This window comes from Canis lupus, chromosome 19, assembly GCF_048164855.1.
Source record: "Canis lupus baileyi chromosome 19, mCanLup2.hap1, whole genome shotgun sequence".
NCBI classification, from domain to species: domain Eukaryota; kingdom Metazoa; phylum Chordata; class Mammalia; order Carnivora; family Canidae; genus Canis; species Canis lupus.
In genome coordinates, this window is record NC_132856.1 from 51,833,786 (window position 1) to 51,845,929 (window position 12,144).

The window sequence follows — 12,144 nt, forward strand, 5'->3', positions numbered from 1 at the left end:
GTGTTTGGAGAATTAAAGGGAAGTCACGAAGGAAAGAGCTTAATGAACAGACATGGATTATAGAGAACTCAATGTACGTTCTGGACTTGGAAGCTCCCTTTGATCATCTGGGCTCCCACAGTGCCCTGGGCTTCCCAGGCCACGATACTGACCTCTGTGTAGCACCTGCCTGTTTATATGACTGTCTCTGCGCCCCCACCTCAGCTGCAGGCAGGGAAGAGACTGAGTTGCTTGCTCCCTGTCTGACGGTGGAGGATGGCAGTGGCACCTTGCAGGGCCAAGAGTCTGCGCTGGTGTGAGGACTGGGCCAGTTGTTTCCCTCTGCCTGGGCCTCAGTGTCCTCCCCTGAAATGGACCCCATGGGACATGGTGACGGGAGGAGGACTGGGCCCCCAAGGCCTTCGCAACCTAGTAGGGAGATAGGAATGAGTCCACGAGGAGGCAAGGCCAGGAGTTTTGTTGTCTGTTTAATTTATTACTGTTTGACATCCAGTGACACTGACATACCCCCGCCGGGCCTGCGGACCCCGGCCCCGGCGAGTCTGACCTGTCCCATAAAATACAGTACGAGGGGTGGACGGCTACACACGTGCATCCACGGCTGAAACTACAGTGACTCCCAACTGCGGCCGCAACAGTACTGCCGGGAAAGGAAAGACAAGCAGGTGTCGCGTGTTCCCCGAGTCATATAATTCTTGTTTTCAACAGTTAATGCTGTTACAAACGCTACTGATGCCAGGACAGGGCCAGACACAAACAGTCCTACATCTTCTCTGCCGTATAAATATGGAAGATTTTCGTTTATACAGTTTACCCCAAGTCTGAAACTACATCTCCTGCTACCCGTTACTGCTAAGGGCTACGCCGCCTCGGCTCTGGAACCAAGGGCCCGGGGTCGAGACTCTGGAATGTTGGGACTCAGTCTTCCTCGCTGCCACTTCCTGAGCGGTCCTGGAGGGAGACAGGAGGAGAGAGCATGATCAGCCCCACCGTCAAGGGCATCCCACTGATGCCTACCTGGGCACTAAGTATGTTTGTTAACTGAGCTGCTTCCACCGGGTGTGAGCAGGTGGCAGAGGGGCACCTTGAGGCCGGTGGTAGAGCAACCTTTGGCTTCACCCCTGGTGTCATAGCCAAACCCCCAACGTCTTTTTTTCTCCTGAGGACTGGCCTCTGGTGCCCACACTGACTCTTCCTTGTCTGGGAGACTCGTTGGGCCCTCTCTGCTTCCTCCCACCACTGCACACCTGTCCTTGTGCCCCTGACCTGTGGCTTCAATACCACCTTGGTTATTCCTTTGTAAAACATTTGTTCCTCTGTACAAGTATTTTAAATAACTTGGTAAGGGCCACAAAATGCTCTGCTGAATCTGGACTGGGCAAATGGGGAGCTTTACAGCCGAGACTCGACTCTCCAGAAACACAGGCCACCTCTCTGTAGTCAGGACATCAGTAATGTCCTCATCAGGGTCTACAGTCAGGTTTGTTTCGAGGTAGTGGATTTTGTTCTTATTGCAAATGTCAGTACGAGAAAAACAGCAATGATGAAATTGCACTCAATGAGTTTTGCTGGGAGGCAGGCCCCAGGAAATCTCCTTGGCCTCCTTGATTTCTAGAAGTGGAAACTGAGACTCTGAAGTAGTGAAATGCCCAGGTCCCACAGTAGGGAAGGGCCGAGCACCCAGGCCCCAGCCAGAGGGCAAAGCTTAATAAAATCCAGCAAGTGGGTCTGCTCTAACCCCCATCCCCGCCCACACCACTGCCAACCGTGGGCTTGCTGCTCGTGCAGCTCCCCGCTGGTGTGCAGGGAGTGCGGCCTGCTCCAAGGGAGACGCAACACCCAGATTCCACTCATGGCACCGTTCACGGGACCTGTTCCACACCGTTTTTGATTTCAGAGCATGGGATTTTTGTTTCTGTTTTTATCTACTACCACTGTTTGGAAATCCTCCTACAGAGGTCAGAGCAGAGCCATGAGCAGAGGCCTGGGGGGTTGGTGAACCACATGTGTCACACAGGGTGAAGGCATCATGAGAGCCTCAGCTACACAGAGTGCTGTGTCTGCTCAGGGAAGACACATGGGGGACTGTCTGGTAGCGTCTTCCATCCCAGTGCCTCCTGACCCCACCCTCGATACAGACCCAGCCCTGCTGGCCTCTGCATGGTGGCCCTGGTGTTATGGAAAGCCAGCTCTGCCCACCAACAGTAAGAGCACCAGTTCCATTAGGGTCACACAGACTTGGTCTTGAGTTATGTGGCATGTTCCACCCTGAGCCTCAGTTTCCCCCTCTGTGGAGTGGGGTGTTAGAGCATTTATCCTCCCAACGCTGTGACAGAAGATTTAAGACCTGGCAAGGGGGACAGACCTCCAAAGACCCAAATGCCACTGGCTACCTGCTCCTGCCTGCACCAGGGCCCTGGGTGCTCACCTCCTCCTGCTCCTCCTCACTGTCATCATCGCTCACCACCGGCTTGGCTCGCGAACCGCGGCTCGGCCGCCGCCGGCTCCCCTTCAGCCGGTCCTGTGCCTTCTCTTTCCGGCCGAGCTTGATCTTCACTTTGACCGAGCGGGCTGGGGTGGGGACCAGAGAGTGGGGGAAAAAGACACACATGAGCTTGGGAGAGCATGGCAAGCCGAGTCGGGGTGGCTGGGAGCTGCCTGGCTGTGAGGTTGGTCTGCCCAACCACCCATCGTTGGGACTCACACTCAGACTCAGAGCCTTCTTCCTCGCCCTCTTCCTCTTCCTCGCTCTCCTCGCCCTCACTGTCATCCTCTTTCTCAATTTTCTGCCGCACGCTGGTGAAGACCGACTGTAGGACGATTGAGTCTTCATAGATCTGGAAGGAGACACGTGGGGTTTGAGTGGGCTGGGGCCCGATGGGGGCCACTGGCCCTGCCCTCTGGCCACGACAGCCTATGCAGGGCAGAGGGTCCTCTGTAACCCTTTCCCAATTGGGGCCTGGGACGTGAGACTCAGAGAAAAGCATGGCTGTGTTAATTTAGGAATGACTACCAGTTCCTCCCTCCCTTTGAAGGATCCCAGTGAGCATATGCTTCTAAGGGCTCTGAGAAGGTCTGCAGTAATGCTGGAAATGCATGTCCTTTGTTTAAGGCAGCATTTCCCTCAAATTTAGGACTGTAAAATCTCTTTTCCGTGTAGCATCTACCCTAAGCACAGTCAGGAAAAGTTTGCTAAGTTGCAGTAATGTATGTGTTAATTTCATTGCAGGAAAGGACACATCCACAGGATTCCTTTTAAGGAAGTCCTAGTGAATTCAAAGTAAAATTCAAACACACCCACCAGATTGCTCACAGGTCATCTTGGATGGGTTAGACGGAGTTTATTTTCGCTAATCTGCTTATTGTTCTTTCTGCATCTTTTAGTAAGGAATACGCTGCTTTTATAATTGACAAAATATTCCAAGTGGTTGAGAATTCTATTGTTTTTTTTTTCTTTTTTCTATTGTTTTTTTAAAGACTTTTTAAAAATTTATTTATTTATTTATTTGTTTGTTTATTTAATTTATTTATTTATGATAGTCACACAGAGAGAGAGAGAGAGAGAGGCAGAGACACAGGCAGAGGGAGAAGCAGGCTCCATGCACAGGGAGCCCGACGTGGGATTCGATCCCGGGTCTCCAGGATCGCGCCCTGGGCCAAAGGCAGGCGCCAAACCGCTGCGCCACCCAGGGATCCCCTAAAGACTTTTTATTTATTTATTCATGAGAAACACACAGAGACAAAGAGGCACAGACAGAGGCAGAGGGAGAAGCAGGCTCCACGCAGGGAGCCCGACATGGGACTTGATCCCGGGTCCCCAGGATCATGCCCTGGGCCGAAGGCGGCGCTAAACCGCTGAGCCATCCAGAATGCCCTGGGAATTCTATTTTAATCAATTTATTGTTTTCGTTTGTTTTTTATTTTTTAAAAGTCTTTTTATTTTTAAAGATTGTATTTATTTATGCATGAGAGACACACAGAGAGAGAGGCATAGACATAGGCAGAGGGAGAAGCCGGCTCCTCACAGGGAGCCAGATGCAGGGCTTAATCCCTGGACCTGGGATCATGACCTGAGCCAAAGGCAGAGGCTCAACCACTGAGCCACCTGGGTGTTTCCTTGTTTGTTTTTTACAAGGAGAAAGATTTATTCGATCTGAAGAGAAACCAGAGTATTATTTGTTTTTTAAAGTAGGCTCCATGCCCAGCATCGAGCCCAACATGGGGCTTGAACTCATGACCTGAGGGATCAACAAACACCCAAAATGGGGCTTGAACTCATGACCTGAGGGATCAACAAACACCTGAGCTCAGATCAAGAGTTGGACGCTCAACTGAGAAACCCAGGCACCCCTTAATCAGTAAATTTTATTTATTTATTTTTTAAAGATTTTATTTATTTATTCATGAGAGACAGAGAGAGAGAGACAGAGAGACAGAGAGAGAGGCAAAGACACAGGCAGAGGGAGAAGCAGGCTCCATGCAGGAAGCCTGACGTGGGACTCGATCCCAGGACTCCAGGATCACACCCTGGGCTGAAGGCAGACGCTTATCTGCTGAGCCATCCAGGGATCCCCTTATCCAGTCAATTTAAAACAGAGCAAGGGGCATGCTTAATTGGAGCCCAGCTGCAAAGACAGCAAAAATTAGGAGTGGGTGCCCTCCAACCCAGGTGCCTCCTCACCAGGGAGCCCTCCAGGTTGAAGGTCTGAGCATTCTGGCACAGCAGCATGACGTCCTTCTCCAGGTCATTGAGGCTGCGGTACTTGTGGTTGCGGATGCGTTCCTGTGGGTGATGGGAGAGGCAGCCTTAGCTTGGGAATTTGCCTTGTGCCCAGGGACCTTGAGGCCAGGAATCCCTTTGCCTCATAAGGTCATGGGCCCAGTCTTTTGGGTGCTTCTGTAGACTTGGAAGCCTGGGCCCACTGAACACAAGAGCTGCACTGCTGAAGCTTAGGCCATGGATAACCCTGAAGGAGCTCTGAGGAATCCCAAGAGCCTGTGACTAGGATCCCGGCCAGACAGCCCAGGCTCTGCTCAGTCTGCTCTGTGGTCATCTTTCCCATGCACCCCGGGGGGGCCCATATTGGGGAGGGACTGGGTCAGATTCCCCAAACATCCCTGTAGAGAATCCCCACTTCCCACATCTTATGCCAGGGTTACCTTTATCTTCTTGAAGTCCACAGGCTTGCGGATGAGCTCGTAATACTCGGGCAGCTCCTTGCGGGAGGGCAGCTGGATGAACACCTCGCTGAGCTGACGTCCACTACTACTGCAAGGTGGGACACAGTGGGCGTCACTCACAGGCCCTGCCTGCTGGGGGAGCCCCCACTTGGCCACCACCCATTGCTTGAGGAATGAGAAATTCAAAGCACTTTGGAGTTATTTCCTGTACATGTACTGTCTTGTGAGTTCTGGAACATTCTTGAGAGGAAAACATGCAAAGAGAGGCCAGGAATGCATTTGAACGCAGGCTCTGCCCTCATCCAACCTCCAAAGCCCCTGGAGGAAACATTGCCAAATGCTGTGCAATAGAAGCCTTGGCACTCCAAAGAGGTAGAATCATGATTACACCTATGTACTTTGCAAAAATCAGTTTGCTTATGGTGGTTGGGAGCAGTAAGTGCCAGTTCTCAAAGAGAGACCAGTTTTTGCAAGTTTTGCAAGCATGTCTCTCATAGGCAGCACTTAGGAGCAGTGAACTTCAGAGAATTTGGCAAAACCCGTGGAGGAGAAATGCCCCCTGGAAAGACCCTAGCGGAAGACCTGAGCGGTTTTCTAGTTCTTGCAATTGGGAAAGTACTGGTTTTTCACGAGGGAGCAGAGAAAAGACACTGTGAGCAACCCTGAGATGTGGCAGGGTCTTAAGTGTTGTCTCCTGGGCCTCACATATGCAGGTGCCGTGCACTTGGCCACCAGGCTGTGCCACGTCCAGGTCTGGATCTGTCTGGGGCCAGGAGCTTGAAGGGACATCACTCCTCAGGCCTCCCTGAGGAGAGAGTGAGCAGGCACTTCAAGGACTGGCAGACAGGAGAAGACTACTCTTATGAGTACAGTCTCTCTTTTTGGAGACTGGAGACAGGGACCTGGCCCCAGGGGTCCAGGCTGCCGGTGAGTTGGTCAAGGCCCTGCTCCAAGGCTTGACTACAAGTGGCTTGCCCTCCCTTATCTGTGACCAGCTGGATACAACATGGGGCACGATGTGGCTGAAAACACAAGCTGGAAGGAAGGGGGAGGCTGACACCCCCACTTCACACTGGGAAAAAAGGCTGGAAGGCAGAGGCCCGAGGTGGGCTGTGTCTGGGCAGGAACATGTGTATCAAGTATCCAGCACACAGAAGGACTGAATGGTGGTATCTGTCTAAAGCAAGCAAGGTGCAGGACCAGATTCCAGCTCCTGTCTGTCAGGCTTGCATCTCAGGAGACCCCAGCTGTGGGAAGGGGCCCAGGGGTCTCACAATGCACAGGAAGCCCAAACAGGCAAAAAGCTTCTGGGATCCCAGCCGGGAGCAGCCTCGGGGAGGCAGTCCTAGCAAAGCTGCTCCTTAATGCAATCGTGACATTGGGAGCATCCAGCATCCAGCCAAAACCCAAAATGCCCTCCCTGGAGTAGCAGGCTTCCCTCCTCTCTGGGAATAGGCTGGTGGGCGGTTTGGCCAAAGACAACTAGAGCTTGTTTACATGAACTCTGAAAACGAGAATTGGTAGCAGAAGGCACTGGACGTTCTACCTGGGACAGGCAGACCTGAGCCGCAAGCCACCACTCACCAACCTCCATGTCCTACTGCCCCCCAACCTTCTCGGAGCTCCCCCTTCTCATCTTGACAGCACTATCATGATACTTTTGACCATGATGCACAGTGGAGGTCACATCTTTCACTCTGATCCAGGACATATACCTACAACCGTAAAGTACTAGAAGTTTCCCTGCACAGGGGTCTCCCTTGCTAAGTAAGATGAACCGTTTTCTCCACTATTTCACTTTTTAGAAATGCCAGCTGAGCCACTAAATTCATTTTGCTGCTCACTAATGGGTGTGGAGTGTGCTCTGCACAGTGCTAAGACTGGGCTCTCCAGGTCACACATTCTTGTGCTCCTCTGTGGCATCCATGAAGGGCCCGGCCCTCGAGGGAGCTCACAAAGTGGAACACTAGTACTGGAATAAAGTGGAAAGTTTTGTAATAAAACTCACTCACCTCCATCAGTCTAAAACTGTGGCAGACATGAAAGAATGGAAAGCAACGGGGTCCCTCTTACAAAACTTTGGAATAGTGGCATCATTGAGGAATACAGACCTATGTGGTCACTCTATGCCTGACTTCACTGGTGCAATGAGCTCTGAGCATGGATGGCCTGGAACCGGGTGCACGTGATGGAGGGACAGGGCACCAAGACGATGGCGGACTTTTAGAGCCACCTTTTCTCAGACAGCAAATCCACTGCCATAAAGTTTTAGTTGCCAACATGCCGAGATGTCACTTTTAATCCTTGGAAGTCCTCTGGAAACCCCACCCCACCCCACCACCAGGCGCTGCTGCAGCAGGCTTGGGGCCTAGAGCCTTCCAGGCTTGCTCACCAGCCCTCCTCACCTCTGTGGACTTAGAGGTGGACAAGTCACAGCTGCCTACCTCACAGGGAATAAAACAGAGTCTCTCTGGTGGCAGCTTGGCCCTCCAGGACGGGCTTCCCTGGTGTCTGACATCAGCATCCCTCTCTCCTACTTCCTCAGAATCATCAAAGCCACTGCTCCTCGGGAAGCCCAGCTGCAGCCCTCACATCGCCTCAGAGCAAATGTCAGCTCCCCCTAAGTTCCCTGTAACCCTCACTCCCCGCCCCTCACAGAGAGTAATCATAAGAATGTGATGAAAGATAAAGGCATGGATTTTCAGTGCTCAGCTCCTTGAGGTAGGCCAGGCCTCTTCTTGAACTTGATGTTATGGGGTCATGCACGGTCAGCTCCCAGGTTTGACCTCCTCCTTCATCCCTGTAGGCACATGCAGCACCAGCTCACTCAACTCAAGAGCTGCCTTATGCCCTGTGGTGGGCACATGCCACACGGTTCGCTTGTCCATTTTCTGCTGACTGGTACCCAGGTGTGCTGGTCTTGAGTATCATGAAGCAAGTGGCCGCAGATGCTCACGTCCAACTGTTGGCTTGCACTTCTTTTGGGAACACGCCTGGAGGTGAAAATGCTGGAAAGCATGGCAGGGGCGCTCAGCTTCAGTAGCCGCTGAGCCCCTGCTTACCCTTCTGCCATTGGATGGGCTCTTCTCATCCTATCAGCTTCACTTGCTGTCACTCCTTGTCGGTGTAGCTGTTCTACAATCTGGGTACAAACTGGTATCTCCTTGTGATTTTAATTCACAATTCCTTGATAAGCAGTGAAACGTGACACCCTTTCATAGATGGAATGGCCACCTGATGACCTCTTTTAGGCAGTATCCATTCACATCTTTATCCTCCCTCAGACAGTCCTTCGTTGGATGTGTTTATTATAAATGCCTTTTCCAGTCTATGGCATGTCTTCTTACTTTCTTGATGGTGTCTTTGGGTGATAAGATCTTAGTTGTAATCAAATTCCAATTTACCGATATTGCCTTTTATACTTGCTGTTTCTCCTGTCTTGTCACAGAGGCATTTTCTTTTAGAAAGGTTGACAATTCAACTTCTTTATATTATTAGATATGAAGCCAGTCACCTAGACTGGTGTCTGTCCATGGCAGCTGCCATTTCTCCTACCAGAGCCCATGTGGCTGTGTCTTTACTGAACCAGAACACAAGCCCCAAGGACAGAGACCTTGCCTGTTTTATTTTCTGCTCTCTCTCTGGCACCTGGTACACCATAGGTGCTCAATAAACATTTGCTGATTGAAGGAAGAAATAGCTCAGGGTGAAAGTTTCAGGGTCGAGGAACAGGGTTCAAACTTGGGTGTCACAAAGGTCATCTCTGAATAAGGGTGCCTCACTGCCCTCAACACTGCATGGTTGTTTATACACGACCCTGTTCCAGAAAAGACTGGCAGCAACTACCAGGAAACCCCCTGCCCTAAGAGAGCACTGCTGTGTGCCCATATCTGCCTCCTGTCTTATGAGACTTGCTCTGAAGAAGCTTCTGCAGGCAGAGTGGTCTGGAACTGTCTCTGTCCTGGCTTTGTGTCTGGCTGCCCTGGCAGAAGTGGGGATGGAAGTAAAGGAGTTTGAGAAAATCCTGAGGCTGTGAGGAACAGACCTGTGACCTCCATTCAGACTGAAGCCTGGGCTGTCACCCGGTTTGGCAATAAGGGCAACAGCAGCCACTGCCACGCATGTGTGTGACAAAGAGAATGATGAGGATGCAACTCTCCTGCCTCCAGACGCCAGCTCCCAGAGCAGGAATTTCTTTCTACCTTGTTCACTGCCCTGTCTCCATTACAGTAAGACAGGAGACAGTTGGGACCCAGAGTGGTCAAGCCCTTTGCCTGAAGGCCCAATTCCTCCCAAGTCTAGCCCGGTGAGCACTTCTTGCTGAATGAAGTCTGTGGCACAAGTCTAACTCTGTGGGGGTAGGACCTGGTCTAGTTTCACAAGCCCCTCTTGGAGCCTGAAGAGCCCTGGTAAAGACCCTTATTATTCAGCCCACCCAGATGGTGTCTGCCTCCCTATGGAAATGGGCCCTCCCCTCTGCCAACTCAGGGCTTTGGTGGTACTGCCCAACACTGAGTCCCCACCTCTCCCCCAAGACTTGCACGGTACCAAGTGCTGTACCTTCACCCATCTGGTCCCTGGTGAGGGGTCCAGGCAAAGGCCTGGGACACAAGCTAGCTAATCAGAGCCCTTCCCGTGACTTGCTATCGGGAGCTGAGGAAGGAGAGGCTTTCTTCTTGGGGTGGGAAGTCTTCAGGACAGAGGGAGCCTAGAGTGGTGGCAGCCATGGGTCACTGTAAGGGGTAAGGGGAGAGCTGATAGACAGCTCTAGGTCCTAAAAGCTAGTTTCTTCCTTCCCTTTCCCTTTCCCTTTCCCTTTCCCTTTCCCTTCCCCTTTCCTTTCCTTTCCTTTCCTTTCCCTTCCTTTCCTTCCCCTTTCCCTTCCCTTCCCTTCCTTTCCTTCCCCTTTCCCTTCCCTTCCTTTCCTTTCCTTCCCCTTTCCCTTCCTTCCCTTCCCTTCCTTCCCTTCCCCTTTCCCTTTCTTTCCTCCTTTCCTTTCTTTCTTTTCTTTTTCTTTCTTTCTTTTGCTCTTTCTCTTTCTTTCTCTTTCTCCTTCCTTCCTTCCTTCCTTCCTTCCTTCCTTCCTTCCTTCCTTCCTTCCTTCCTTCCATCCTTCCAGATTTTATTAATTTATTCATGAGAGACACACAGAGAGAGGCAGAGCCATAGGCAGAAGGAGAAGCAGGCTCCCTGAGGAGAACCTCAGGGACTTGATCCCAGGATCACAACCTGAGCCAAAGGCAGATGCTCAACCACTGAGCCACCCAGGCATCCCCCAAAAGCTAGTCTTCATTAACTCCTCTATGGCCTTCCAGTGAAGGGAATCCCTAGACATGAAGATCTTAGAACTGACTTCTTGACACGCAGAGCCCCAAATTCCAAATGTGCCTTCAATGTGTCCTTAAAACAAAATTACAACATGCAGAGGAAGAATCAAGAGAATCACAATAGACCAAGAGCCCCCCAAATGGGACAAAACCACAAAGTCTCTACATTGAAGAGGTCATCCACCCAGGTCCCTTTCCAACAGATGGAGAAACCACAGAGGCAATGAGAGCTGGCAGGCAGGCAGGGCTTGATCACAGGTCACCCCCTACAACCAACTCAGGGATCCCTCCCACCCTTTCTCATATGTTACATGAAATCAAGGGTCAGCAAACTTTTTCTGTAACCTGTGTAAATCTTTCAGGTTTTGTGGGCCATCCCATCTCTGTCACAACTACTCAACTCTGCCACGGTTGCACAGAAGTAGCCACAGACAAGACACAGAAAAGTGAGCTTTGGGTATTCCTATAAAACTTTTTTATAAACAATGAAAAGTGAATTCCTACAATTTCACGTCAATGGAATGTTATTATTCTTCTGATTTTTCTAAAATCTTCTTCAAAGAAAAATCTTAATTCACAGGTGATACACATACAGCCAGCGGGCCAGATTTATTCTTTTGCTGGTTCACCGTTGATATGAATTCTAAAAACAACAGAATGACTGTCCATATTGGGGAAGGCAACATACTGCCTGGTGTCCTCATGTTCTCATCCTCTGACCAGTGCAGACATGCAAGTAGATCAGAGCATTATTCCTTTGCCCTCAGGTAGGCACAAGCAATCAATTGAAGGTGGTACATAGGACATATACTATGAGCCAAGTATGGAGGGGGTCCCAGTCTGCCAGGAAGGACTGTCTCTTAGCCCTGCTTTCCTTCCTAGAGTCCAGTTCAGTTCACCTTCCCATGACATCGATCAGTGATAACACCAAGCCCCGGGACCATGTTCACTTTCGACCCTTGATCAGTGAACTGAGCCTACAAGGTCCTGGATACAAGTGGCTCAGGAGTTTCAAAACTGATTTAACTGCAAACTATCTGAAACAGAATCTCAGAAGGTTTTTCATAGATAAAATTTGAAAGTGAAATAATGAAACCTTCTTTTCTTTTACTTAATTCTTTTGCTTAATTAGTACACAATTACTTTCTAGGTTCAATTTTTTGACGTGTTATAAAATCATGGAAAATTTGAACATCAGACAAGTGAGAAATCTGATGTACTTAGTTACAAGTTCTTTATGAAGAGCCTCTATCTGCCAAAAGGGCAATCCCTGTGTTAGGCTAGCTGTTGGCACCTACTTTGCATGTCCGCACAGCTTCCCCAAGCAGACCATGAATGTTACAAGGCCTTGCACCATGCCCTGCGGTGGCAAGAGCTCAGAAGACATTAGCTGTGAGTGACGAGGACAAAGAGCTGGAAGCCCATGACCTGTTCATGGCACTGCAAAGAACATTTCTCGGGATGAGAGAAGGTGAAAACAATAGGCAAAGCCAGCCCAGCTCCCCCAGGAGCCATGGCCAGAGGCAGGTGGAACTGGTTATGAAAGTGTAGGGGGACTGGGGCCACCATCTGTGGGCCTGGGTCACTGGGGCCTTGAGAAGCGTGTTTCCTGACTGGAATGAGTCGTATTAGCAGC

The 12,144-nt window shown here is 50.6% G+C and overlaps 1 protein-coding gene across 8 annotated transcripts in view; it reads right to left on the bottom strand.

Annotated features, from left to right (window-relative positions):
* Nucleotides 1-454: 454 nt before the first annotated feature.
* Nucleotides 455-12,144, bottom strand: part of SMARCA4 (SWI/SNF related BAF chromatin remodeling complex subunit ATPase 4) — a 93,661-nt gene continuing 81,971 nt past the window's right edge. For 5 of the 8 annotated variants that reach the window (XM_072787229.1, XM_072787228.1, XM_072787222.1 and 2 more), the window contains 5 exons: nt 5,161-5,269; nt 4,682-4,783; nt 2,705-2,837; nt 2,429-2,571; nt 455-951 (listed from right to left, as the gene is read on the bottom strand). In XM_072787229.1, the coding sequence (XP_072643330.1) occupies nt 919-951; nt 2,429-2,571; nt 2,705-2,837; nt 4,682-4,783; nt 5,161-5,269 (520 nt within the window). In that variant the 3' untranslated portion in view covers nt 455-918. The remainder of the gene's footprint in view (nt 952-2,428; nt 2,572-2,704; nt 2,838-4,681; nt 4,784-5,160; nt 5,270-12,144) is intronic. The other 3 variants (XM_072787223.1, XM_072787227.1, XM_072787225.1) reach the window with 1 other exon arrangement.